A 27,443-nucleotide genomic window follows, 5' to 3' on the forward strand; every position below is an offset into this window, starting at 1 on the left:
GAACGACAAACGGTGCAGCCAGAAAGCCCTCATAGCGACCCCTCCTTTGCCTTCTTTCTCTTTTGCTTCAGATGTGGGTAGACCAAAAGTTGTACCTCAGGTGGCCATTCAAAAGCTTTTAAGATCCCAAGTGTCTCAACAAATGAGGGTGGGGAGGACATTATCTATACGAGCTATGTCACGCTATTGACCAAATTGCCTCTGAGACCCAGTAACCCAGACCTGCATGGTGTATGTTTATGCCTGAGAAGTATCCTCACCCTAATCCTGGCTCTGAGGACCCTGGAGAGCCATGCATAGTACTTTCAGCTGCAGGTGACAGAGCCTCTCCGTCTGCATTGAGTTTGTCTTGCCTCACCAGATGTGGAGTGTTGGGGAGAGGGGTTCCCCACAAATCATCACAGGTCCAGTAGGCACAATTGTACAGCGATAATAAGTAAGGATTATAGTAAAGTCATAGAGAGTACGCGAGTTAGAGGAGAGATCAGAATCAATGGAGTCAGACACAATTCATGGTAGCATTGCTCACCTCAGCCCCACTTGATAGTCCTCGTGGGGGGAACCCGGCCACGAGAGCAGGAGCAGCCTTGGGGACCGAGAACTGGGGAGCCCCCAGGCCCCTGAGAGCCGGAGAGAGCTCCTGGGCCCCAGAAGCCAGAGAGAGCCTCCTCTTTATTGCTAACCACGCATTATATCTTTAGGGGGACAGGATTATAGAATCACACGTCATAGGAAGGGACAGTACAATAGGCATACACCTTGTAGGAAGGGGATCTATGATAGGCATACGTGTAACAGGAAGGGGATGAGCTAGGGGTGTGCCCATAGGAATGGGAAGGTCTAGGGGTATACATGTGACAAGATGGGCGGACCCTCGATTCATGATGGCAGCCTAACCTTGGTCATCCTTGGGCGGGCTTGACCTCTCTGGTGTCTCCTACAAGGAAACAGACAACTACTATCCTTATCAGAAGGGAGTGGGCCCTACTTGTGGGATAAACAGTGGTGTCTGCTTGGTCTAGACGGCTGATAACTCTCAGGAAGAATGACCCCCAATCCACTCCTGATGGCCTCCAAGCGTACAGTCACTCTCAAGCAGCTAAGTCTGGCATATATTTGGGGGAGACAACTAGGGAGAAATCCTTGTGTTTCCCACAACCAGACACCTGGAGGTTGGCAGGACCTGGTTGGTGTGGCGGCTCAATGATGCCACCAGCGACATAGGCTCTTTCGATGATCTTGCTCCGCCACTTGTCCTCAGGCACCTCCTGGCTGCAAGACAGCTGCCGTCCACACCCAGGCAGAGATAAGGGGTGTGGGGCTAGCCGACTGCCCCTCCTGATCCAGAGGAGAATGTTTCGCTTTCCCACTGCTATGGAAGAGGAGGGCCTTGGAGAAGAGGGCTAGGAATAACTTTTGGGTAATTAATCCAGTGCCTATCATTCCCTTCAAGATACACAAGGAAGTAGAAGAGGGAGAAGACAAAGAGGCAAAGGAAAGGAGAAGATGAATTTTTGGGGTGTTTTTTTTTTTCCAAATTTGTAATTAAAAGAATCATTTTATTGGGGGCTCATACAACTCTTTTTTGGGGGGGTTCATACAACTCTTTTTTGGGGGGGTTCATACAACTTTTTTTTTTTTTATATTTTATTAGGGGCTCATACAACTGTTATCCCAATCCATACATACATCAATTGTGTAAAGCGCATTTGTATATCGTTTCTCAAAACATTTTCTCTCCACCTAAACCCCTGACATTAGGTCCTCATTTTTCCCCTCCCTCCTCGCCCCCCCCCCATACAACTCTTATCACAATCCATATATCCATCCATTGTGTCAAGCATATTTATACATTTGTTACCATCATCATTCTCAAAACATTTTCTTTCTACTTGAGCTCTTGGCATCAGCTCATTTTCCCCCTCCCTCCCCGCCCCCTCTCCCTCATGAACCCTTGATAATTTATAAATTATTATTTTGTCATACCTTACACTGTCCGACGTCTTCCTTCACCCACTATTTAAAAAAAAAAAGGTTGAGGAGCCTTTTTCTGGGAAATGTGATGTAACTCCATTCCTTCCATTGCCCCAAACACCCTTAGTTAGGCCTCTCGGGCCAGGGAGAGTGGCCATGACTTGTGTCTCCATTCCCTCTGCTTGCCCTTGGACAGAGCTCACTCTACTCTCGATGAGGACCTGGAGAAGTGGCTGCAGGCACCTGAGGAGAGCAGGGGACTCCGGGACCTTCCAGAGGGCTCCGCAAGGTTGTAGTGTTCCCCACTGGGGACCCTGTCCTCTTTCGGGGAGCAGGGCTGGTTTGGTGTGGTGTGTCGGTCCGTCTGTCTAGACGCCTGGGAAGATGAGGGTCCAGGGATGGCTTTGCTCAGGCAGCCCTGACTCCGTCTGTCGGACTCTGGAGGTGGCTCCTCGCCTGGGGACACCCACAGTGCTTGACACAGGGAGGACAGAAGGGGCCCTGCCTCCTTCAACATTTTCATCAGTCATCAAATCGACAGATAACACAAATGGAGGAAGGGAGGCTAATTTGAGGGGTAATCAACTCAGACTCAAAGTGGCCCCGACAGGCTGACATGCTCAATCTGTCTGAAGATGAAGATGAGCATTTACACCCCAACAGCAGAGATGGGACTTGACCGGGATTTTCCCTTTTTTTAATCAGAAGCTCCAGCTCCCTGTGCCTTCACTGAGGGCAGGGAGTGTGTTTCCCTTGGAAGTGCCTCTCGGACATGCTAGGAATTCCAGAAATGCTTCTTGGGGGGCACAAGCACAGCAGCTCCTGAGCCCTGGATGCAGCTGCTAAAATGCAGGGATCAACTCCATGGGCATCAAGTCAACTCCACACACAGTGACCCTGCAGGGCAGAGTAGATTCCCCCCTTAGGCTGTCAATGACCTTACATTTCCACAGAAGCAAACTGCCACATCTTTGTCCTGTGGAGCAGCTGGTGGATTCGAACTGCTGATCTTTTGGTTGATAGCCAAGCGCTTTAGCACTGTGCTGTCAGGGCTCCTTCTGAAAGGCCAGAGCAGCATGAATGTGGCTGACTGAACAGAAACGTGCTGTGCAGATCAGGGCAGTCATCTCATATTGGCCAGACTTCTAGGCCATGATGTGGGGCTCCATCTGTGAACCCCATTTTAAAAGGGACATCAACCACCAGAAGTGGGCGGCTGCAGTCAGGAGTTTGGGAACCATGTCCTGTGAGAACAGCTGAAAGAGCCGGGGAGGCTCCGTCCGAAGAAGAACAGATGGAGTGGAGGATTTGATCGCTGCCTTTAAATACCTGAAATACTGAATTATAAAGGGAAGAGAGTCTGCTTACTCTCTTCTGCTCTGACGGTCAGACCTTGTGATAAGAAGCTGCAAAGTAACCTATTTTTATCCAGTAGCTGCATGAACTTTCTTTCAAAGAGTCATTACTGTCTGACAGTGGAGCCAGCTGCCCTTCGACTTTCGCCACACCTACTGCTGCCCATGGGAGAAAGACGGCTTTCTGCTCCCATGAAGGGTGACAGTCTCAGAACCCACAGGGGCCGTTCTCCTCTGTCCCGTAAGGCAACGAGTTTGGAGACTGTTGCCCGAGCAGAGCCCAGAGGAGCCTCTGGTCTAGGATACGGGGCTGGACAAGGTAGCCACAGGCCTGTTCTCTCTAGAACTATGACTAATCATGTTGGGAGGGTATGAGGAAGAGAATTCTTCCCACCTTGGCTGGATTTAATACTTAGTTTTGTTTTAATGATTAGTCTTGCATGTCCACCAAATGCAAACAGGAGAGAAGTCCCTGGGCAGGATGGGGCTGGCTCAGCCAGCACCCGTGAGCACTGAGAGCCGAGCACTGAGCTGGGGGCTGGAGGTGCAGAGAGGAAGAGGGCCTCTGCTCTGCAGGAGCTCACCATCACTTGAGCGGCAGGACGCGTGGGGTGTTTGGATATATAAGTGATTCAGATTCGTCACTCGGAGAGCGTTTCAGGAAATAGGGATAAGGCAGTAAAATGAACCCACTGCTGACCTTGGCTTAAGCAGCCCAGGAGTAATCCATGATGCCACCAGAGGGCCTCTTCTGGAGGGCACCTAAACTCAAACCAAATTCACTGCTTCCGCATTGATGCTGACTCCGAGTGACCCTGTGGGTTTCTGAGGCTACCATGCTTTACCGAGCGTGGACAGCCTCCTGAAAAGCAGAAGGTGGTTGAGGTTAACAGCCATCCCTGTGTCCGCAGGGCTCCTTGGTCAACTAAAAGGAATTTGTAAAAAGGATGGCCATTAGGACCCGACAGAATTGCTTTGTTTCTTTGGGACAGTGCAGAGGAGTGATTGAGAGGAGACTTGCGGTTTGAGAGCCCAGCGCTGAGACTGACTGGTGTGAAAGTGAGCTTCCAGTCTCCCAGTGTCTTCACCTTTGTCTGGGGATGGTCTCGATACCGGCCCTAAGGGGCTGATATACCCAAAGCCCTTGAACCTGTGCTTGGCACACGGAGAAGAGCACACTGTTAGTCAGAAAGTGTTCGGTAATATAGATGTTAAGTGAGGTGGGACTGCTACTTTTGGGGGAGGTCCTGTTCCCCTGGCCTCTGGGCACATGGTTTAATGCTCCCAAATGATGATCGTTAAAGGGAGACCCGCACCAAGGACCAAGACGTTGATGACAAGAGGAGCACCAAGCCAGAGCCAAGAAACTCAGAGAGCTTTGTAGGGACCTCGGAAGAAGGTACGAATGAACACTTGTTTGGAGTGTTATGTGTATATAGTGCTTGGGGTTTGGGGACCATCGGTGTTATTTAGATAGCAGTACATGTCCCAGCGACTGTAGGCCATATTTCCCCCATGTGGTTCAGAATCTCTGTACATTGCCAATCATATGCTCGTCACAAAATAGTCCTAACACCCAGCCTCACTTCGAAAGGAAGCCTTCAGCCTGTCTCATGATCATTATGTTGTACGTTGCCTGGAAAGATGTTTTGATCCTACTTGTGTGGACCCTTCAAAAACATTCTAAATTGAGCTCACCCAGAGGCTACAGAATCCAATAAGGAATATTATATTCTGGATTTTCAATGGGGTCTACAAGTTCTGTGAAAGTTATAAATTAACTTTCATTTAAAAATTATTTTGCTAGAGCTCTAGGGCTTCTGCCAGGCCATTCAACGATGACTCCCTTCTATATTGAAGTGCCTTCTCCTCAGAAAGTTACAGACATTAACGCGTTTCCATCACCTGGACCCCCCTTTGCATCCCTCCCTGGTCCGTTGTCATCCTCCTCCCTTTTCTGCCCTGCCCTGTGCCTCAGTAGGCTGGCCCTCATGGACCGCATCTCTGGGGCTTCCTGGCCAGCTGACTTCCTGAGGACAGGAGAGAGGCAGGGTGTTCCAAAGCAGCTCTCCAAAGCAGCCCATCCTTTCCAGTTCCAGCTGGCCCTGGTCCCCAACACCTGCTCCCCTTGCCTTGTCCCTTCAGACATTGAAGTCATGTGGCTTCCCACTGCAGCTAGTCACTGGGCCCCTTTGCTCCTCGATCCCAGACTACACCTCTGCAAGTGGTCACTTTGTTCCGGGGGCAAGTTCCGTTTCCTCTTGGAACCTGACAGGCACAGGCTTTTAGTGGCAGAACATTTCAGCTGCTGCCGAGTCCCTGAGAAGGTAGTGCAGCCCTCTTTTGAATCCGTGCCATGAGAGCCCATGGCCAAGGCAGGGAGTAAGAGTAGGCTGAGAGGGGAACCCATCCCCTGAGGGTTTTTTTGTTTGTTTTTTAAAATTTTATTGAGGCTCATAGAACTTTTATCACAATCCATACATACATCAATTGTGTAAAGCACATTTGTACATTTGTTGCCCTCATCATTCTCAAGACATTTGCTCTCCACTTAAGCCCCTGCATCAGCTCGTCATTTCCCCCCTCCCTCCCTGCTCCTCCCTCCCTCATGAACCCCTGATAATTTATAAATTATTACTTTGTCATATCTTACACTGTCCGACATCTCCCTTCGCCCACTTTTCTGTTGTCCGTCCTCCAGGGAGGAGGTTATATGTAGATCCCTGTAATCGGTTCCCCCTTTCCACCCCATCCCCTGACTTTTTATAGAAGATTCTCTCTCCAGAACTGGAGGATTCCTGGCTACCACTGCCAACCACTCTGATCACAGTAGAAGATCCTAGACAGAGTAGGAGAAAAATGTGGAACACGATGGAAAGTTTTAGAAAAGATCATTTTCACTGGTCTGGCAGAGACAGGTAGAACCCCCCCACCCCACCCCACCCCCCACACACCAAGACGACAACCCTTACACACCCTTCAGCTCACACTCCCACTCCCACGAGAAGGAATCTCATCAGAGGGCTGGGAAGGGCGGTGGGCGCAGGGAGCCGGGAAGGAGGTGTGGCATTGCTGCTGAGGGGTTACAGCCCAGGTCATCAAGGAAGCAGATCAAGAGGGACTGAGGAACGGATTTCCTCGAATCTTTACAAAAAGGATTAACTCTTCGGTAATTAACTAATTCTTGAAAGAAAAAAAAGCAATTCTTTCTCCGAAAGATAAAACAAGACTTTATCCAAAGGATAAAACCAACCGTCTACCTCAGATTGACAGGACTTCTCCTTACTGGCTCTCTTTGACCTCAAACTAATCTGATTTTTTTCCTTCCTCCTGTATTCCATCAAGAGGAACTGAGACCTTGTTTTTGGAAGCGGCTCGGTTGGTCCGAACCCTCCAGGTAATGAGATAGCAGATGTTTATAGGTACAGGCTCACTGTTTATAGACAACATGAGCAGACTGTGGACATTTATCAGCACCTAAATAAATATTTAATGACAAAAATGTAATTAAGGGCACTCAGTTTTGAAAAAAAAATTACAGTTTCCAATGAAAAGGGAGCCCCGGTGGAGATGTCGGACTGCTAAGCACAGGATGGCAGTTCAAAGCCACGAGTGTGGCCTGTTTGGCCGCTCTGAGGAAGCAAGGAGGCTGGCTGCTCCCTGCAGAAGCCGCTTCTTGGGAACCCTGCGTGGGTCACTCTGAGTTGGAATTGATTCAATGGCAGTGTTGTTGTTTTTTTAGTTTATAGTGAATTAAAATAGACGTTAAAGGTAATGCTACCTTGTCTGATTCAATAAGTGGTAGAGCTAGCACAAGGCCCATTTTAGCAGAGAGAGTACAGAGAGTCTGCCTCCCAGCAGCTTTACAATTGTTTTGCATTTCTGTGATAGAAACTCGTTGATCATCAATTAAAAACTCACGGCCGGCCATTGAGTCTGTTCCTCTAGAAGGTTGAGTCTGAGCCCAACCCCTAGAATGGCCCCCGTGGGTTTCGGAGACTAACTCTTTACGGGAGTAGAAAGCCTCACCTGTCTGTCTCCCGCGTTGATGATAGTCTCCCGATTATCAAAACTCAACCCTTTCTTTGAATTCAATTGAGTAGAAAGAGAGTGTCATTAAAAACATACACTCCAATGCAAAACTCCCCTTTTTGTCCTTTACAAATCCTGCCCACAGGATAATCGTGCTGGATCAGAGCGACTTGTCAGACTGACCCGACGTGGATCACAGATGCCCTCCAGCCCCAGTTTCTGCATCCGAGTTGTGAGCACATCTGCTGCAGTTCCCCTCGGGGCCACAGCTCAACACACTGCCCGGCTGCCACAGTAGACTGACGGGCATTTGTCTTATATTTCTGAGAAGTGAGCATAGTTTTGATTGAAAAAATTTCTCAGTGTGCCTTTTGGTCTTTTGTTTTTTTTTTTGTTGATAATAGAATTTAGAAAGTTTTAACTCTGTTAGACGATAAAATGTTCACCTTTCCTACTTGTTAGACTTAGAACGTTTTAACTTCTGTTAGACAATAAAATGTTCACCTTTCCTACTTGTTAGATTTAGAAAGTTTTAACTTCTGTTAGACAATAAAATGTTCACATTTCCTACTGCCAACTGTGTGAGAGGTTGTTTGTGCGTCTGAGTTAGTAGGAGGGAGGAGAAGAAAACCACTTCCCCCCAAAGGTTGCGATTTAACAAACAGGCAGCCACCGCTGCCGCTCATCATGCAACTGGCCCGGTGTCTTACCAGAAACTCTGCCCTCATCGGCTGGGTTGTCCATTCCAGCCAGCGTTGGTTCATACACTAAAAGGACAGATAGGCCCTCAGGACCAATATTGAGAGTAGTCATACCAGGAGGGGAAGGGGAAGGTTGGGGGAGAAAAGGGTAATCGATCACAATGATCTACATAGGTCCTCTTCCCTGGGGGATGGACAACAGAAAAGTGGGTGAAGGGAGACATCGGTCAGTGTAAGACATGAGGAAATAATAATTTGTAAATTATCAAGGGTGGGAGGGAGGTGAAAAAATGAGAAGCTGATACCAAGGGCTCAAGTAAAAGGAAAATGTTTTGAAAATGATGAGCAAGCACAAATGTACAAATGTGCTTGACACAATGGATGTATGGGTTGTGATGAGAGTCGTACGAGCCCCCAATAAAATGATTAAAAAATAAAAGTACAGATAGGAATAAAATCCTAAGACACTTTGAACTTTTGAAGAGGAACAAACATCATCTCTCTATATTTTGGATTGTAAACCTTACATCGTCAGTGTCTTAGAGGAATAGAATTGTGATCAAAGAACACACCATTTCTGTTCACTTATCCTCGGAGGTCCGCTGGCCGGAGCGTCTGTGTGCCGTCTGCTGTTGGAGGATTCTGTGAGCATCTGCCTCCGCGTGGAGTCTTCACATGAATGTAAACCTTATCTTGGAAGCTATGTGCTGTTGCTCAGTATTAGCTCGCTAGTGTTGTATTGTCTTTTGTTGGTGAAAACCTAATTGTTCCTCTTAAGAATGGTCATATTTGTATAGTTCTCCACACCTAAAATTTCACCCTGTACCATTAAAATGCAAGTGTACAAACTTGAGCATTTGAAAAGATGACATTTCTTGCCATTGTAGCCAAAGGAAGACTTTCAGAAAACATATATTTGTTTACAAATACGGTACAGTAAAACTTGTGGAAGCCAGAATCCTGTCTGAAAAGAAAACTTGAAATATTTGATAAGACTGTATCTTGCCAAGGGCAGAAAACCTTTGAAACCCAGAAAAGTCAGTCCTGTCGGGTTCCAGTTCGGACAGTTTCACTGTAATACCATGTGCAGGAAGCTTTGTGGGGCTCCAAGATATTTTAAATACACAGCCCTTCGTTCTCAAGATCTTTTTTTTTATGGGGGTGGGTGCGATTTTCCAACTTCATTGTTATTTAACTGGCCACCTTCAGTCCTCATCTACATTTGGCTTGATTGCCACTCCTCTTCTTATCTGGCCCCAGCCAATTAGACGCCAATGTTTCTCCACTCTTCGGCTAAGGGCAATTTTTTCTCCTACTTCTGTGCACACGGGATTGGTTAAAACAATTTTGCCCAAATCGGCCTTCGCTGCACTAACTCTTCCTCCAGTTGACAGGGATCCAGTGTTCACCATGAGCACTTCGTTCTTAGACAGCTTTTGCACCTTGGCCGCTTTCTTGTCTCCTTCGGTCCGGACGCCTAGAAGCCGTCTGAGCAGGAAATAGGAAATCTCCAACTCCGTGAAGATCTCCGGTAAAGCTCCTACGGCACCAAGGACCTGGCCGACCATTCTGTCCGCTCGGCACAAAGTGGGGTCAATTTTTGTTCCAACGCCAATAAGACCCCCTGGAGCCGCATACTGAAGATCGTTATGCTCCGCAAAAAGTGACACAATTTTGGAAAAGATTGGCTTGCACATGAGCTTTCCTTCGCTATCTTTGGAAACAATACCAGGTCGGACTTCTATCTCTTGGCCCACCTTTAACACTCCTTTTAGAAGACTGCCCCCAGCAACACCCCCCTTAAGGTCGTCAACCTCACAGCCAGGTTTGTTGACATCAAAGGACCTAATCACAATGAGTCGGGGTTCTGAAGTAAAGTCTCTGGGAGGTACTGGAATCTTCTTTACTATGTACTCACAGACCACTTCGATGTTGTACTTCAGCTGAGCAGAAATTGGAATAATGGGCGCTCCTTCTGCCACTGTACCTTGTACGAATGCAAGGATTTGTTCATACTGCTCTTTAGCCTGACTTTCTTTCACCAAATCGATTTTATTTTGCAAAATCAAAATATGCTTCAGTTTCATGATTTCTATAGCAGCCAGATGTTCGGACGTCTGTGGCTGGGGACAAGATTCATTACCAGCTATCAGCAGAAGAGCTGCATCCATCACTGCGGCCCCGTTCAGCATGGTAGCCATCAAAATATCATGGCCTGGACAGTCCACGAAGGAAACGTGCCTGACTAACTTGAAGTTCCCCTTGGTTCCAGGAATGTCCGTCGCAAACTCGTCAGGCGCACTGCTTCCACCGGATCTATAGCATTCTGGCCGAGGGTAGCTTGGGTCATCAAGTTTATAAATCTTAGCATTCGCATATCCAAGTTTGATGGTAATATTTCTTTCCAGTTCATTTTTGAACCTGACGGTGTGGACGCCAGAGATAGCTTTTACAACTGTCGACTTCCCATGAGCGACGTGACCGATTGTGCCTATGTTGATGGTGGCTTGTCTGCTGATGACTTCAGGCGACAGTGGTGTCAATTTGGCAACATCTAAGGTGGTGAGATCCTGCCGAGAAAGATGAGGCTGTCCCAGGGTGACTCCGGCCTCGCTCCCCGCCATCTTGCTCTTAGAGCCGTTCTCAAGGTCTTAACTTTCTACTTTGTGTGAGACAAAGCCAACATATGAAAAAACATAAGGACCGATAGCAGACATATCATTATAAATGCTGAGTTACATTATAACATCACCTCTTAGTATTTATAAAGGCTACAGACCCCACACGAATGCCTGCACCATGAGGTCTAATATTCCGTCTACAAGGCCAGCAAAATAGTCTTCTCTCTGGACAATGAGTGTAATATTGGCCAATATTACCAATAATAGTTGTGGTAGGTATCATTCATGGAGCAACGGGTATGTGCTAGGTATTAACAAGCTCCTATGAGGACTTAATGTCGGGGGTTTAAATGGAGAGAAAATGTTTTGAGAAACGATGTACAAATGTGCTTTACACAATTGATGTGTGTATGGATTGTGATAACAGTTGTATGAGCCCCTAATAAAATGTTAAAAAAGAAAAAAAAAAAAAAAAAAGAAAGAAACCATAAAAAAACAACAAAAAAAACCAAGCTCCTAAGTGAACCCCATCCTTACAGCTACTATCCGGGTGCCGCTGGCTCATAGACCACATTTTGAGAAAAAGATTTTAAGGGCTCTATTCTAAGGTAGTGACTTCTAGTACTGGTTGGACAGGAAAACCACCTGAAGAGTTTTACACTGAAATTCTGTGTGTGTGTGTGTGTGTGTGTGTGTGTGTGTCCTGATTAGATGGTTTATTTGATCTGGGGTGGAGTGCTCCAGGTGATTGTAATGTGCAGCCGGGATGGAGAACCGCTGTCCTAAGGAACAAGTTGAGCTGCGCATAAAGAACTAGCTACATGAGAGATGTTTATCGTAGCTTTGTTTGTAATCTTGAGAAACCGGAAAGTACCTAGATGTCCAGCCATAAGGGCTGGTTAATAATTTATGGAGCAACCATAAGGGGCCTAATTAGAAATGCTATTGTGGGTGCAGCTTTATGGGCATATAGAGTTGTCAGTGAACATATTGTGAAGAAAGACAGGCCAGTCAGTGTAGAAAGGAGCCCTGCTGGTGCTGTCCAGTAAGTACTGGGCAGCTTACTGCAAGGTCGGTGGGTCAAAGCCACCAACTGTTCCATGGGAGGAAGATGAGGCTGCCTGCTCTTGTAAGACTGACAGCTTCAGAAACCCTAGGTAGACTCCCTCTGAGTCAGAATGGACTAGACAGCAGTGGGTTTGGTTTTGTAGGTGTAGTGGTGGTGGTGGTGGCAGTTTCGCTGCCATTATGTTGGTCTGCAACTCATGGGACCCCATGAAGAATGGAACAGGTTGCCACCTGCTCCTGCTCCATCCTTGTGATCAGCTGTAGACCAGGCCGTTGGGGTCCATAGGGTTTCACTGACTGGTGTGGGGGAGTAGATCCCCTGGCCTTCCTTCCTAATCTCACTTAGTCTGGAAGCACCACAGATTCCCGTTTAGCATCAGAGTGACACAGAAGCCTTCTGACAGATGGGTGTTCCTCCTCAGATACATCAGCCAGAACCAGACCCGGGTCTCCTTCGTGGGAGGGGAAATTCTACCACTGGACCAGCAGCACCTCGAAGTAGGCAGAGTAGGACTCCCAACTGTGTAAATTCATAAATAATTAACTGCGTGCATACAGTTGATGCATGCAGACATCTCTCTGGGAAAATGCCTATTGGAATGGTGGTTCTTTTCCAGGTGGTAGGGTTTCGGGTGATTCTGTTGTCAGATGCCATTGGGCCCGTTTGGACCCATAGCCACTCTGTACACAACGGAACCAACACCGAACGGTCCCACGTCATCCTCGGGATGGTTCCCATGCCCGGGCGTATGGTTGCAGCCACTGTGTATAATTCGTGGCAAAGCTGTTTTCCCTTGGGGACTAGAAGAGGTTTGCTGTTGTTAGTTGCCAGAGTCAGGTCTGGTTCAAGGTGACCCCCGTGTGCAGAATGGAACTGCTGCACAGGAATTTCAAGGCTGTGGCCTTATGGAAGCAGACCGCCAGGACTTCCAGGGTATCTCTGGGTGGGCTTGAACCGCCAACTTTTGGTGAGCAGTCACTTGCGCCACCCAGAGACTTCAGAAAGAGTAGGGGATACTTACGTCCATGGGAGGGAGGCATGGCTAGGGTTTTATTATCAGCTATAAATCTAATCAGTTCTATTATCCATCATATGAAGAACAACGTCATATTAGAAGGAAATGGGTAGTGTGGGGCAGTGCCTTCCCACGTGGGCCTCTCCACAGGGCCACCCGAATGCCCTCGCCATATGGCAGCTGGCATGACTGCATACCCTACTGATCTAGCCTCAGCCGTCACACACAGTTCATTCTGCTGTGTTCTGTGGACTCGGAGTTGGGGTGAGGAGGTTCTGCACAAAGCCGTGCCGATCAGGAGCTAAGAATCAACGGGGGCCGCCTATTGGACTGACTGGATCAAGTTCCGAAGACCACAGCCAGGGGGCCATGCCTGGCACCCCTGCACCTCACTGTATACCTTTCGTTCAAAAGAAAACAGTGTGACAGAGAGTTTACCTGTGCTATCACACTTTATCCCCGTCACATTGCTGCTAGGTGGGAGAGCAAAAGGGGGTGGGCACCCTCAGAGAACCCCGTGTCTCAGACATTTCTAAGTTATTCATCATGAGGAAAATCTCAGATTCTATGTTGTAGTTTGAACACTTGTGCTAAAATCATCCTTTATTATATTGAAATTGAATACTAATTATTGATGAAAATGGTATATTTTCATAAATGAGGAAAAGATTCATTTTCCCCAATGTTAGGAAAATATAAGCATTATTTAGAAGATTAGAAAAGTCAGTCAACAGCCTTAAGGTTACATGTTGATGGAAAAAATTCAAACTGCCTCTTAATGAGAAATGGAATATTTTTAGGCCAAAAGACAAATAAGCAGTATATATGGTTTTATGACTAAACGCTATATATATCAGTAAAACCCCCAAACCAAACAAACTGACTACCATTGGGTCGATGCCAACTTATAGTGACCCTATAGGACACGATAGAACTGCCCCTTTGACTTTCCAAGACTATAGGTCTTTATGGGAGTAGAGAGCCCCATCTTTCTCCCAAGGAGAAGCTGGTGGTTTTGAACTGCTGACCTTGCAGTTAGCAGCCCAATGCATAACTGCTAAGTCACCAGGGTTCCTACATAGCAATAGACTATCGTATTTAAGGTATAATCTCATAGGGATGCATTGTGTCAGTCAGCCAGTCTCAATCTTATGATGACAAGATATCTTCACATTAGCCTGGCTTATACTGAGTGTCTTCAAGATATCTCACTTGTAAATACTCTCCAACTTTTCCCCTAGCTGAGGGTTTTTGTAGGCTAAAGACGGTCAGTAGCTTAAAATTTCTTGAGATACCTGTTACTAACGATGTTTCTGATTTCACCATTACATCTCTAATTAAGGTTACTTTTAAAAGAATTCAGAAACCTCTGGTCTAGAGTTGGGATCATGATAGTTGGGGGAAGGAAGCATTAAAAGAACTAGAGGAAAATTGTATGTTTCATCATTGCTATACTGCACCCTGACTGGCTCATCTCCCCATTGGTACAGATAAGAACTGGAAACACAGGGAATCCAGGGCAGATAAACCCCTCAGGACCAATAATGACAGTAGCGATACCAGGAGTGGGAGAGGAAGGTGTGGGAGAAAGGGGGAACTGATCACAAGGATCTACATATAACCCCCTCCCTGGGGGACAGATCACAGAAAAGTGGGTGAAGGGAGACATCGGACAGTGTAAGACATGAAAAATAATAATTTATAAATTATCAAGGGTTCGTGAGGGAGGTGGGACGAGGAGGGAGGGGAAAATGAGCTGATACCAAGGGCTCAAGTAGAAAAAAAAGTCTTGAGAATGATGATGGCAACAAATGTACAAATGTGCTTGACACAATGGATGGATGGATGGATTGTGATAAGAGTTGTACGAGCCTCCAATAAAATGATTTTTTTTTTTAAAAGGGGGGAAAAGTTCAGAAGGAAAGAATTTGAGCATTCTAGAACTAACGGTTGATGGTCGATTAGAGCCAAGAGTGCCATGCTGGATACGGCAGGAACTCTGTGAAAGAGAGGAGTAGGAAACGGGAAAGAAAAGTGACAGGATCCAAAACATCATCCAAATTGGGAAGTCACTTCAAATTGGGGAGAGCTGGGACCCAGCTGATGAGCCACCTTGCTTAAAGGGCACCACCGTTTATTCTGTGACGCAACGGATTCAGGTGCTTCCTGGGCTCCCTCCAGTCCTTTGTGATGGAAATCAGCAACTGTCTAACTCCAAATCCCTTCTGCAACAGGATGCTCTCTTCTGGATCAAGATGTATGAGAACTGATGCGAGCAACCTGAACTTTCTACCCCAGGGTCAACCAAAACCTGGAAAAGGTTAGAGGTCAATTTTCTTGGCTTGCATAGGGTGTAGTACCACGCAAAGCTGGGACGACTTAAAATCTCATACCTGATTAAGGCTAGGGCTTGATAGGTTTGGGCAGCCTTGCCTTAATAGGATATCCTGGCCGATTCCTTCTTTGATTAGTCTCTGAGAAGTCCTAGAATCTGAGCAGAGTAAGGAAGGGTCTGGAACCTTCCCTACATCCCAGGAAATCTGAGTTTTGGTAAGAACTCAGCCCAAGGCTTGGTGGTGCCAACTCCAAAGACAAATCTGCAGTTTCCTTTTGGGCACTGCCTGCGATTCTCTGAAGAATTGTGGCTGGGGGCCAGGATGGTTAATAGGAAGCTCCTTCCTTTATGACATCACCAGACAGCTAGCTAAGGAGGATGTCCGAGACATTCTTAGAATGACAGCAACCCTTCACACCAAGGGTAAATATTCAGGCTTCATTAGGACCTTGAATACCAGTCAGCCGGCGAAACATGGGATCTTCTCAGAGAGGCACAGTCTATCACTTGGTCAAGACAAATAAAACTGGGTCCAAAGTAGCCGTTGCAACGCACAAAGGGGCTGAGGTTAGTAGCGCAGCCCCTCACCGGGGACACGGGTCCTCTGTTACTTCACACCATCGAAGCATTGCCAACTCCCTGACTTCTCCTCCTAGTCGAAAGTCAGAGGCTGGGCAGCACACCACAACCGACTATGCTCGCTCCTTCTCCCCCCCATCTGGGCCGAGTGTCAGGGCATCTGTCCCCCGGGGCATCGAGAGCCAGAGCCGGACAAGATCTGAGGCGTCCCGCCAAAGCTCTTCTCCCCAGAAAGGCCAGCGCACCCAGTCCATTTCCCACAATGTCACCTTACATCGGAGTGTGAATGCACCGCGGGAGGAGGCCACACTCCGAGCTGCGGGGCATGAGAGCAGCCAGCGCTCCTGGCTCCCCACAGACGACAGAGCCAATCGCCGGTTGAGTTTTGTAGACGAGAAGGATACCTTAGAAGGCTTGCAAGAGGAAGAGCGACCGTCCAAGGTCCAGAACCCACAAGGGGTCAGAGTACCTCGGAGGGTTTCTCTTTATCCAAAGGACGAAGCCGTCCAAACTGACCTCCCTCGGCGAATAGCTCCCACAGATGCCAGACCTCCGGAACATGGCAGCTCCCGGGCCTCTGTGGAGCCCCGGGCAGCCCAGAGAAGAACGCCCGGCCCAGAGATTGATGTGGATGCCCAGACAGCCTGCTACTCAGCAGCCAAGGCCTTACAAAAGAATGCGAAAATGGAATCATCCCTCAAACTTTCTATGCTTAGAGAGTCGGGTGCTGGGCACCGTAGGCGGACAGAGGTCGAGCCCACTCTGAAGAATGCCAATGCCATCTACACCGAACCCAAGGCCACCACAAAGCTCACGTTGTCATCAGAGGTGGAGTCGAACCCCAAGCCCGCCGCCAGAGAAGGCGAGCTCAGCCGCAGGGTCACTATCTCCAAAGCGCCACAGCGCCTAGTAGCTCGGCCCGTGGCTCTCGAGAGCTCCGGCAGATCTTCTACCTTTCTGACCCCAGAGCCTATCTGTAAGCCTCACACCCAGAGGACCCCAGAAACGGTCCACACGGCCGCAGCACCCTCCCGAAAGCCTTGTGTTCATATGGAACTGGGACTGACCCCTAGGCCCTTGCCCCCTCGATCCTTACCCAGGTACGGGCCTGACTCTTCGTGGTGGCCCTTGCTCAATCCTGACTTTGAAATGCCCTCCAGCCGGCCAGTGACACCTGATTTTGAGCCTCTGTCCCCGGCTCCTCTGGAGTCTCTATTGTCCTTTTTTGAAAAGGACTCAAGTCCTTTCACTGAAGATGTGCTCTTCTCCAGAGAGGTGGCAAGTCCACCCCAGCCACCAGCTCCAGAGGCCTCTCCGTCACCACCACCACCATCACCACCACCAGTCGCTGCCACCAAACGGTCTTCAGCTGGCCTACCCTTGAGGGACGAGCTGCAGGCCCCCAAGCGCACCGCCCCACAACCCATTCAAAGTTTTAGTGCTTTCTTTTTGGGTATGTGAAGAAGCAGACTGCCCAGGTGCGGCCCCGATGTATTGAGGGTGGGATGCTTGGGTGGGCAGGAAAGGCCTCTTCATTCTGGACCTCAGGGTTCTCCTCCTGCAGTGTCAAAGCGAGCCTCATTCTTAAGCTCCAGGGCCCCATTTCTGCCCTCTGCTCTGAGCCCCGAGCTAATGACGTCAGCAACGATGTGTGGGCCTGGCCTCAAGCGCTGACTCTCCTAGGCAGCACAGCTTCCCTTTTCGATGGAAGGCGGTAGAGACTGGTTTGCAGGGCGGGAGGCTGCTTCCCGAGGCTGGTCCGAAAGAGCTGAGCTGGGGTGAGGGCGGGTCAGGGCTACTAAGGAGAACGCGGTCTGCAGGTCAAGGTGCTGGTGTGGCGCTGAGCCGGGCTTGGCCTTCTAGGAGGGGAGAGGCCTTCACCACATGGCCACAGAGAGGAGGTGTGAGCGAAAGACCAGGAGAGGCAGAGGGGAAGGGGCCGTTTGGTCCTCAACTGGCACTGCTCCTTGCGGGACGCCGGGCTGTGGGCACCATTGGAGGAGAACTGAGGAGCTAGACAGATGGCTGTCAGTCATGCGGGGTGGGGGCGTGCATCTGGCATGGAGGGAGGCAAAGCAACCATCTCCCTTCCTTTCAGATGTCTCTGAGGAGATGTACAATCGTGTCATCTGGTGGCTAAAAGGTCTGTGCTCGTCTCTCTCCTGGGGGTCCGCTGTGGGAGCCTGGCGCGGGCAGGCCGGGGTGGTGGGCGGTTCTGTGTCTATAGGGTCTGTTAGGAGGGGCTAGCTGGAGTTTGGATGTGAAGGTCTCAGAAGGGTCGTTCCTTTGGGGCTCGACCCCCTTTTCGATGTCCAGGGTCTCCTGTCAGTGGGAAGGAAGCCACTTCCAGAATGGAGAACGGCTTGAAGCCCACAGCTTTCCAATGTAGCGGATCTTAACTGCCAGGTGATGAAAACCACCTGTTTCACAGCCTGCTCAGGCCTAAGCTCACCCCAATCCACGCTGGGCGGTGTGTGCACGGAGGTCTTCTCCTGTGTCCCTATGGTTCCTTCAAACCCTGCTCAAGCCCCACACCCAGGACCTGGGTTTCGAGGGAAGTCTGGTCTCCCGGTTGAGAGAATCAGTGGGTCCTGCAGGGGGGACTCTAGAACCTGGAGAGGGGTGTCCTCAGGCCGTGTAATCCCTGCTCCCTTTGTCTCTTGGCCCCTCTGGTGGGAGAGGCCTCGTACCATGTAATGAATGTGGGTGACAGGGAGGCCTTACTATGAACGTAGTGGCTGAAAGTAGGCTTTAGACTTTAGCCCTGGCAGGAGAGAGGCCAGGGGAAGAGACCCTGGAATATGCAATCCAGCCCCTCCAGTGCTGCTCAGCAGGGAGGCTGAAGGGCAGCTCTCCCCCTCAGTGGGAGCAACACTATCAAAGAGGCCTTTAGTGAAGTACAGGCTCTGGATAACATTGGCTAGTTTTAAGCCCTGGGTCTACTCCTTCCTGGCTAGGTGAGCTTGGATAAGCCATTTTACTGTTGGAACACTGTTTCCCCATTAGTGGGGATGGTTCCCTCCAAGGGTCATCATGAAGGCTAATCAAGCCATGGCATGTCAAGGACTTAGGTCCCGGCAACAGTGAGCACTCGGGAAATGGCAGCTGTTGATCCTGGGCCACTTGTACTAGGAAGGGATTTGGAGCAGGTTATGCCCAAGTCCATGCGCCGCATCTTCAGTAAAATCCCGCTTTTCCCTCTCTGCTGGCCCTCTCTGCACTGCATCTGCTGTCCCCGGGGATGCCTGGCTGCTGCTTCTCCCTGATGACAGACGAAGAGGTAAGAACACCCCTGGGAGATTGCTCCCAGTCTTCCAGCCTAACCAAATTCCCCTCCTGCCCTGGACAGCGGGGAGTGTGGAGGGAGACAGAGCTAGCACCTGTGGTTGGGCAGGTGGTTCAGCTCACGGGGCCACCTGGCAGAGAGATCAGGTGGGGACTGGGCTGACATCTAGGCTGTGGCTCCCATCTCCCCCGAGGTGCTGTATGAGCCAGTTACAAGGCTGGCAAGAAAGCCTAGAGACCAATCAGCAGGACTCCTGCCACGTGCTCTGTAGGGAGGCGGTCTGGGCAGCCGTCTGTGGATCCGATGGTTCCAGTCATGGGCGCTCCAGGAGGGGTAGCTTCTCTGGGTTACACACGCTCTGTTCCTCAGGAGGCATGCAGTGGACTCTGCTCCCGGCAGCCCTGAGTCTGGGTTGTGGCAGAGTGCCCTGTCTCACCGTGCCCATTTTCTTCTTCCTGATCTGCCCTTGAGAAGGTAGCTAGGCCTCTGCCTGCCTTCATTCTTTCTCCCTGACCTCCAGCGGACCCCATCCCTGGGCCAGCCTGGGAGACACCGTGGGCTGCAAATGGAGAACAAGTTGGGCTGGGCTGGTCAGCCCGAGCTCAGAGAGCAGAACAGCTGAAAAGGAGGTGGCCAGAAATGCCCCTGCCCCGGCTTCCTCCCCGGCCCGGCATCCTGAGCTCAGCTGTGGGTGGGAGCAGCTACTTTTAGAGCTTATCTCCACACAAGACAGCAAATCCTCCCTCCTGCCCTCTCGCTTTGCTTTCCTTCCTCCCCGTTCCCGTCCGCCCTGCAAAAAGCAATTTCTGTTCCGATGCTCGCACTTGGCTGAACTCGGTGGTGGTGGTGGTGGTGGTGGGGGGGGGGCACACGCAGCCTCATGGCACGCAGTCTCGGGCTTTGCGACACTCCCCATCTGCTTAGGGAGATAAGCCGTGCACCGGAAGCATTTCAACAACAATGTAAAACAGACTGTGCTTAAATGTCAGAGTCAACGGGAGCAGACTGAGTAAGCGCTGATGGAGGTCTCAGGAGAGAGGGAGGCAGCAGGGGGTCAGGCTATGTTCTCCTGTCCCAAGCCAGGGCCGTCTTATCTTGTTCATCTCGCCTTGCAAATCCATTCCTGTGGGATGGATGAAGGAAGGGATTAATGTTCCCCTTCACTTAGGATATGATGTTTGTGATTGAGCAGGATACTCACTCTCCCCAACCCTCACCCCCTTTTTCGGTGCATCTTGTTTTAGTTTAGGAAGTCAAAAGCCTTGGCAGCCGGCCGGCTCCTTCCCAAAATAGCTCTTATCCTGTCTAGATAATTACAGCCCTCTAGCCCCGTTCAGTAGCAAAGTCGCGCCCCAGAAACTGGGAAGAGAAGATTCCCAGACAGCTGGACGAGCTGCTCTTCTCCAGCTCTCGGAAGGCGGGGCAGCATAGCGGGCACCAGGGACCCTCCTGGCAAAGCGCGAGAGAGCGGGGGGCCTTCCCCAGCTTGTCCGCGGGCCACACTGCCCACGGGCAGGCCCAAGATGAAGACCCCAGGGTGCTGATGTCTGCAGCCTCTGGTTTCTCTGATCTGGGAACGGCTGGCCATTGAGTCCGCTCAAAATTCCATTCCTGGCAGGAATTCTCTGGTGGCCCAACCATGGCGCCTGGTGCATAGAACATAGCATGTTTGTTGTGGAGCTTCACACGTCCCTCTGGAGCCACAGCTGGGGACAGTGCCCGACTCAACTTCTCTCTTTGAGGGTCCTCGCAAGCGGCCCCTCAAGGCCTCTTGGGAGTAGCATGGACACGCTTCTTCACCTCGGATTGTGACCTCAGGAGACAGTCTCCCCAGAGGAGCTGGTGCTGGGCTGAGGGAAGCATTGCAGGTGTTTGGGGCTTTGGGTTTGGTATCAGAACTAGCAGAAGCTCAGTAGGAAGGTCCCCAGCATGCCTCCTGGGTCAGTTGGGGCCGTCTTCTCACACAACCCTAGGGAGTTCTTGGGAATAAAGCAGCTCTTGATGGGGGAGAGGCTGCAGTGTGTCTGATGGATAGGGCTGCCTTGACCCCAAGAGCCTGTGTCCTCAAGGCACCTGACCTACTTGTCTTTGGTTGTGGCTTCCTGGCTGTCGGGACCAGGTGGTTTACTTTCTGATACATCTATCAATTATGCAAGAAAGCAGCTCCGGCGATGGACCAGAAGCCAGGAGAAGCTGTTTCCGTGACCCCAAGGCAGGCATCAGTGTCTTTAGGGTAGCACGTCACTTGGCCCCTGGGAGAGGGGACGGTCTAGCTCTTGCTGGCTCTTGCGCTACAACCAAGTCTTGCTCTGCTGAACTGCCTTTCAGAAGAAAGATCTAGGCCCCGGGAAGAACTGGGGAGTCTTTGCATTCATGTTCCACGATATTGACAGAATCCTGGAGCAGGGGCTTCTAAAAAGAATACTTCAAACCATCTTCCCCACTGCCCTATTTTCTCTTGCTTTTGATGGAAGCTTGTCGTTGAGAGAAACGGATGAAAGAATGGAATAGAGGTGCTGGAAATAGGCAGGGCGCTTCAGGAGGGTTTTTATTGTGGTTTGACCTTCACATAGAACTTCTGAGGAAACTGTTATCTTCCCTGTCAGATGGTACCTTGCTCATTCATGTCCAGCTAAGGTTGTTGCAGGATGGGGCAAGCACATCTCATAGAGGAGGCTGGTGATCCCTGGCCAAGACTTGCTATTTGGGGACAGAGACTACAATGACCAAGTCCTCCAGGTTTGCCTGGGACTTTCCCGGGCTTGACACTGAAAATCCTGCACCCTGGGAGCCGCCTCAGTGCTGGGCAAAGCAGGACACTTGATCACCCGAGACCAGGCCATCTGGTGGGGACAAGGTTTGCCTCAGCAAATACCTTCTGCAAATATGTGCTAGCCTCACCAACCAAGACAGGTTAGGTCTTCTCTGTCCATAAAAGGGAGACAGGAGAAAGCGACACTTTCCTCGTGGACTTTGTGGCAGAGCGAAAGCCAGACTTCTTGCTTCTAGTTTGTTTGGGGTTCGGGATGAGCTCACATAGGGAAGAGCCGGCCACATTCATTCTGGACTTTCTGGTGTATTTTCAGAAGTGACTTGATTCCCAGCTTGGCACCCATCGCTCGGTCAGAGTGGTTTGGGAACACCTGAGGTGGTGGATCTTCCTGGGTTGCTCAGGAGGTGGGCTTCAGGGGGCAGGGTGAAGAAACAAACCTGTCACCCAAGAGCCACACTGACAGCTGTTCAGCCAGAGAAAGGCCACCCTGAGTAGCTGAAATGGCCACGTCCCCTCACACGCCTCTGCTCAGCTGCTTTGGGCCCAGCTGCCGTGAGCTGGGCAGCAGGAGACAGCTGCTCCCAGGGGCCTGAATGAAGGCCTGCAGGAGGAGGACAGGAGGTGAGGCAGTCCTTAGAGAAACTCGGGCTCGGATGCTTCAGGTGAGAGGACAGGCCACCCACTCCAGAGGCATAGTCGTCTAGCGGCAGCGGTCTCTCCCAGTGAAGGTTTGGGGACTTGGGTCAGGAGATCCGAAAGCAAGACCAGCTTTCTAGAGATGGAGTGGGGTCTCGATGGGGAAGCTGACTCCACAGGCAGTGACAGCTTGGTCATTCGAGTGTCACTTTTGTCGGAAGCATTTGTCTGGAATGCTCTCCCCCATCCTCTCTGCCCAGCACACATGCACACTCGTAATCCTTCTGAGGGAAGGCATTTGAAATAGTCACAGTGGATGCTCTGTTATGTTTCTCATGAGCAGAGACCCTAAACCAAACCCAAGGTCATGCAGTCGATTTCAGCTCCTGGAAACCCGATACAGGGTTTCTAAGACTGTGCGTCTTTACTGGAGTAGACAGCCTCACCTTTCACCCAGGGAATGGCTGATGGGTTTGACCCACCGACCTTGTGGGTTAGCAGTGCAGCACTTAATCATAATCAACAAAATAGACTCACTGCCATAGAGTCAATACTGACTGCGAGTGACCCTATAGGACAGGGTAGAACTGCCCCAGTGAGTTTTCTACACTGTAACTGTTTATGGGAGTAGAAAGCCCCATCTTTCTCCTGTGGACCTGCTGGTGGTTTCAAACTTCTGACCTTGCAGATGGCAGCCCTACTTGTAACCACTATGCCACCAGGGCTCCTCCAGGAGCACCATAATCGTTCCCATCCTGTGAGATAGCCTTTTCCCTTCTTTCACAGATGAAAAACTGAGGCTCAGGGGTTGCTTTTCAAAGCTGGGAGCACTTTAAGAGGCAGGCTGCCACAAAGATACACTGTCTTCTTTTTCCTTTTTTAACGTGTGTGTGTGTGTGTGTGTGTGTGTGTGTGTGAATTAGATGGACGTGAACAGAGCAGAGCACACCCACCAGCCATTGGAGGGGGGAGGGGGGTGGCAGGAGTGGAGGCTAGCTGCTCCCATGATGATTTACAGCCTCGGAAACCCTATAAAGGTCTCTGAGTTGCAATCAACTTGATCATAGGGAGTTGAGAGTTTTGCGTTACAGAGCAGATCATCAATAATTTTACATTCAGGAGCGCGCCTATAGTTTTTGTGGCCTCACCTTCCTGGGAAATAAGTTCTCAATATTTTATTAGCACTTCCAGAACCCACGGAAGGAGAGGCGTTAGTGGGAATCCAGGCTGCCTGTGAACTGATGGTGGGAGCGGACATGTAACCAGCATGAAGGACGGGCTGGGTGAAGGCAGCCCAGAGCCCCAAGGCTTTTCTGCTCTCCGAAATGAGAGGAGAGGGAAAGACTAATCAATAAATCCTCTCAGTCAATCCATATTGATCAGACATCTCCTGGGGCCAAAGGCCTGCCCAGCCAGGCAGATAACACATCACATGTTTGCTAAATTAAAGTGAGCAGAGGTTAAAGTAGAAGACACACTCTCTGCCTTTAAGGGGCTAGTGGTTAATTTGGGAGAGAGACAATATCCAGATGGGTCACTTGAAAAGGAGTGGACATCAAAGGACAAAAGGAAGTCCAGGGAAATGAGTCAGCAAAGCTTTCAACATGGAAGTACTTGAAGGCTAAGAGCCAGGAGGAGACAGATTTTGGCTCAGGAGGAGGAGGAATTTGGTCGCTCAGCTGCCCAGCAATTGTAAGGCAGTTGCTAGACTCAGTGTGCTTTGGTCAGGGACGATATTTAAACAGAGGCTAGAATGGTAGGTAAGACTTGTCTGCCCCTGAGCCCCTGCTACAGGGAAGGTGTTAGAAGGGCCCGGTAGAGAGGTTGGCTTCTAGCATGCTGCCAGCTCCGGAATTGCCTCTCTCAGCAGCTGCTCAACAGGTGCCAGGAAGCATCTCAGAAACACAGCCCGCCCCCCGCCTTGCCACCCACACCTCACGCCTGCCCCGGGATCACGGGGTACTGGAAAGCCTTTGGGGAGGACTGGACCGTAGTGTCTCTGGGTTTCTTGCTTCCACACAGTCCTTGCTGGACAACCGGTTGAGGTTTCCTTGAAAGACACACAGTGACAGCCCTTTAGACCCACCAGGGTCCCCGGACTCGATAACTAGTGAGGTGGAGGCATAATTAGGCCTTGCACTACTTAAGGGAAACTCAGGTCCTGGGAGGCCAGAGTGGCTCTTGCTGGTCCTGCAGATCTGAGATCCTGACTTCAGATCAGCGCTCTCTTGGTGATCATCCTTCTTTTCCTTAGCTCTGAACTTGGGCTCTGGCTTGGCCCAAGCGCAGCCTCCTTGTTTAGCTCCTGTGTCACACAACCCTCACTCATGGGAGGATAGGCAGGAGGGCCCGGATGTCTTCCCTGCAGACTATGTTGGCCTGACCTAAGCAGGGGGAGCCCAGGTCAGCAGACTGGAGTCATGGGTGCTGAGCCCAGTTCCCCAGAAGAATCACACGGTGCTGAGCTCAGCACCTATACCCTAGACACTTGGCTCCAGTCCCCCGCCTCAGAAGCACCCAGTCAAGGACATCAATGGCCAGTGGGAGGCTGGCTTTCAAGAGAAAGTCAAATCTCCAAGAGCTGGGTGACACTAAGTTGACCAGGCCACCTGTCAGCCAGAAGTGGGGAAGGGGCCAGGATTCACCCATGGACTGCTGTGTCTCAACCCTGCTGCAGACCAGGTATCAGGCTCTTCCTCCTCCAACCCAAAGGGTCAGAGCCAGTGCTGGGGCTCTCCTGAGTGCAGGGAGAAGGGACTTTCAGGCAGGGAAATGAACAGCCGCAGCTGGCATGAGGACCTATGTGCTTAGGCCAAGTTCTTTCCGAAACCCCCGAATGCTCCAGGGTTACCTTAGGCCTAGGGGGCAGCGGAAGGACTGGTTGGGGTAGAAATGTCTTTAGCTCTTATTTCCCCCAGCATGCCTCATGGTTAGGTCTGTGGTACAGTGATCAGAGGGACGGTGGCCCCCAAGACCTCAAGCTCCTTGGCTTGAAGCTGAGTCCCATGGCTCCAGGCCTGCTTGGGGCCTTGGCTCCCTGCAAGCAAGCCGGCATCAATGCGCCTTAGGACACTCGGGTCCTGGGCAGCAGGTGTCAGCGCAGAGCTGGGCTTCGGCTGCAGCTGAGGAGGAGAGCTGGCGGGGCTGCCTTCTGGAACGCGTCTGTGTCCATACTTGGATAGCAGCCAGGGCTAGGGGCAGGGGTCGTGTTGTGATGGAGGAAAATAAGGCTTTGTGATGAGCTTGCCTTCCTTGGAACAGGCATCCACCCCAGGCCACACCACCTACTAGGTGGACGAATCCAAGAGATATAAGTGCGGCATGAACCCAAGCACCAGCTGGTCCCCAACAGTGTAGCTCAAACTTGACCTTTGGGCTTGGTGGCAGCAGCTTCTACTCATTTCCATAGCCACTCTCTTTTCTTTACTGAAATTCCTTTATTCCTGAATACAGCTTGCTCCTGGCCTCCTGATTTACCGTCAGTCTTGTCCTGGAGCAGTGGTTCTCAACCTTCCTAATGCTGTGACCCTTGCATACAGTTCCTCATGTGGTAGTGACCCCCAACCACAAAATTATTTTTGTTGCTACTTCATCACTGGCATTTTGCTACTGTAATGAATCGGAAGACCCCTGTGAAAGGGTCGTTCGACCCCTAAGGGGGTCTTGACCCACAGATTGAGAACCACTGTCCTAGATCCTCTGCATACCGTCAGAGGTTTTCTCTCTCTCTCTCTTTCTCTTTCTCTCTCTCTCACCAGAGCCAAGCTGCTGGGCCCATCTTCTCCCTCCGCCTTCCTGCAGGTCCTACTGTCTCGGCATGACCAACGTTCCTTCAGTATCTCTTGTTACTGCCTGCTCTCATCCTTCAAACCTACAGCAGCTTACAGAACCACCCCCCCCACCCCCCACACCCTTTCGTCTGTTTTAGCATGCCAGAGTTGCAAGGACCCTCACACATCTGCTAGTCCAATTCCTTCCTTTTCAGACGTGGGAACCAATGCTCAGAGAGGTGCAGTGAATTGCCCCAGATCACCCAGACAGGAGGGTTTCTCCGAAGCCTGACGGCTTGCTAAAATCTTTAAGCAGCAACCCCACCACCTGGTCCCAGAACATCTCCTGCAGCAGCCCCATTGTGGTCTGCTGCTGCTCCCAGGACCCTGCTCCTTCCCTCTGCTGAGGCCTGACGGGCTCCAACTAGACACTGGGCCACAGATCTGCTCAAACAGGATAGGCAGACCTCTGGGGCTTTGGGGGTGGGTGGGGAGGGTTAAGAAGGGTCATGCTTCTCAAAACTCACACAAGAGCCTGACCAGGCTTAGCTCAGGAACTCTGTCACCAAGTCCCCACCACCTCCACCTCCACCATGTCCACTCCAAGCCTCTACTTCCCCAGCTGCTGCTCTGACCCTTGAACCGCTAATGCCATCAAGTCCCCGAAGCATTTTACCTGCTTGTGGGAGTCACACCTGGCTGGCCTCCCCACTTTCCCCAGTTCCAGGCCAGGCTCCAAGCGACCTGTGAGGGCCACGAAGTTCTCCCCTCCCAGCCTTTTTTCCAGCAGAGGGTGCCCTGGATAACGTATTCGGCAAATCCGCTTTAATCTATAATCTAGGGTCCCGCATGAAAGTGGGGGGTTGGGGGAGCTCGAAAACCTGGCTTTTCCCACAGCTTGGGTGGGGGGTGGGGAGTGCCTGCCAGGCCCCCGTGTGGGTATGGGTGCATGGACAATCAGTAACTTGGCTTCACTCTGCAAACCTGGCTGAATCTCCTGGACAGTGACTGGTTTCTCCCCAGTTTGCCCTTCCCGAAGTGCCTGTCTCCTTCGGGGGTGGGGGGGTGGGAGCAGACCAGGTGCGCCATTCTGTTTTGGATGGGGACTGGCTCCCGCCCGCCGCGCTGCGCCCATCTGAGGGGCCACCCTCCAGGGACCGAGGGGGGAAGGGCCCCATGACAAGTGCAGCCCCCTGGGACGAGGAGCTGAGCCCCGTGTCCGGCCCGGAGCGAGTCTCGAGCACCCGCGCCTCAGCCCCTGGCCCCGGCCCGTTGGGCGCCTGCCCACCCCGCCCCC

At 50.8% G+C, this 27,443-nt stretch overlaps 3 protein-coding genes across 3 annotated transcripts in view; 2 read left to right on the forward strand and 1 right to left on the reverse strand.

Moving 5' to 3' along the window:
* The window catches only part of TEX14 (testis expressed 14, intercellular bridge forming factor), a 59,505-nt gene extending 51,567 nt beyond the window's left edge, over positions 1 to 7,938 (forward strand). Inside the window, exons 29-32 of the mRNA XM_045299296.1 lie at positions 2,171 to 2,263; positions 4,634 to 4,728; positions 6,677 to 6,726; positions 7,507 to 7,938. Coding sequence (XP_045155231.1) covers positions 2,171 to 2,263; positions 4,634 to 4,728; positions 6,677 to 6,726; positions 7,507 to 7,659 — 391 coding nt within the window. The 3' untranslated portion in view covers positions 7,660 to 7,938. The remainder of the gene's footprint in view (positions 1 to 2,170; positions 2,264 to 4,633; positions 4,729 to 6,676; positions 6,727 to 7,506) is intronic.
* A 1,020-nt stretch (positions 7,939 to 8,958) lies between these two features.
* On the reverse strand, positions 8,959 to 10,719 carry LOC101659844 (eukaryotic translation initiation factor 2 subunit 3-like). Its single transcript, XM_045299828.1, has one exon. It carries the CDS (start codon positions 10,684 to 10,686, stop codon positions 9,268 to 9,270), a length of 1,419 nt encoding a protein of 472 aa, XP_045155763.1. The 5' UTR covers positions 10,687 to 10,719; the 3' UTR covers positions 8,959 to 9,267.
* Positions 10,720 to 15,576: 4,857 nt separating this feature from the next.
* Positions 15,577 to 17,918, forward strand: LOC101649827 (uncharacterized protein C17orf47 homolog). The gene is given in 3 exon segments (XM_004707378.1): positions 15,577 to 17,134; positions 17,780 to 17,847; positions 17,850 to 17,918. Coding segments are annotated over 3 exon segments (1,695 nt in total).
* The last annotated feature ends 9,525 nt before the right edge of the window (positions 17,919 to 27,443 follow it).

Source organism: Echinops telfairi, unplaced genomic scaffold (assembly GCF_000313985.2).
Source record: "Echinops telfairi isolate 266 unplaced genomic scaffold, ASM31398v2 ScPeMD7_7458;HRSCAF=8496, whole genome shotgun sequence".
Classification (NCBI taxonomy): Eukaryota; Metazoa; Chordata; class Mammalia; order Afrosoricida; family Tenrecidae; genus Echinops; species Echinops telfairi.

Bases quoted from the DNA above. Each gene is read 5' to 3' on its own strand.
- LOC101659844 (XM_045299828.1), bottom strand. From the start codon at position 10,686: ATGGCGGGGAGCGAGGCCGGAGTCACCCTGGGACAGCCTCATCTTTCT.